Genomic DNA, 303 nt, shown 5'->3' with positions numbered 1-303 from the left:
AAATGTGAAGAATGTGGCAAAGGCTTTAGTACGTTCTCAGTCCTTGCTAAACATAAGGTAATTCATACTGGAGAGAAACTCTACAAATGTGAAGAATGTGGCAAAGCCTTTAAGTGGTTCTCAAACCTTAGTTGTCATAAGAAAATTCATACTGGAGAGAAACCCTACAAATGTGAAGAATGTGGCAAAGCCTTTAGTACGTTCTCAGTCCTTGCTAAACATAAGGTAATTCATACTGGAGAGAAACTCTACAAATGTGAAGAATGTGGCAAAGCCTATAAGTGGCCCTCAACCCTTAGTTAT

The 303-nt window shown here is 38.3% G+C and overlaps 1 protein-coding gene across 1 annotated transcript in view; it reads left to right on the top strand.

Moving 5' to 3' along the window:
• LOC105527577 (zinc finger protein 676-like) overlaps positions 1-303 on the top strand; it is a 60,872-nt gene that overhangs the window by 22,970 nt on the left and 37,599 nt on the right. The window contains exon 3 of the mRNA XM_011963941.1: positions 30-298. Coding sequence (XP_011819331.1) covers positions 30-298 — 269 coding nt within the window. The remainder of the gene's footprint in view (positions 1-29; positions 299-303) is intronic.

This window comes from Colobus angolensis, unplaced genomic scaffold (genome assembly GCF_000951035.1).
Source record: "Colobus angolensis palliatus isolate OR3802 unplaced genomic scaffold, Cang.pa_1.0 Scaffold631, whole genome shotgun sequence".
Taxonomy (NCBI): domain Eukaryota; kingdom Metazoa; phylum Chordata; class Mammalia; order Primates; family Cercopithecidae; genus Colobus; species Colobus angolensis.
Note: the sequence above shows the minus strand (reverse complement) of the source record. Positions and strands in the feature narration are given on the sequence as shown.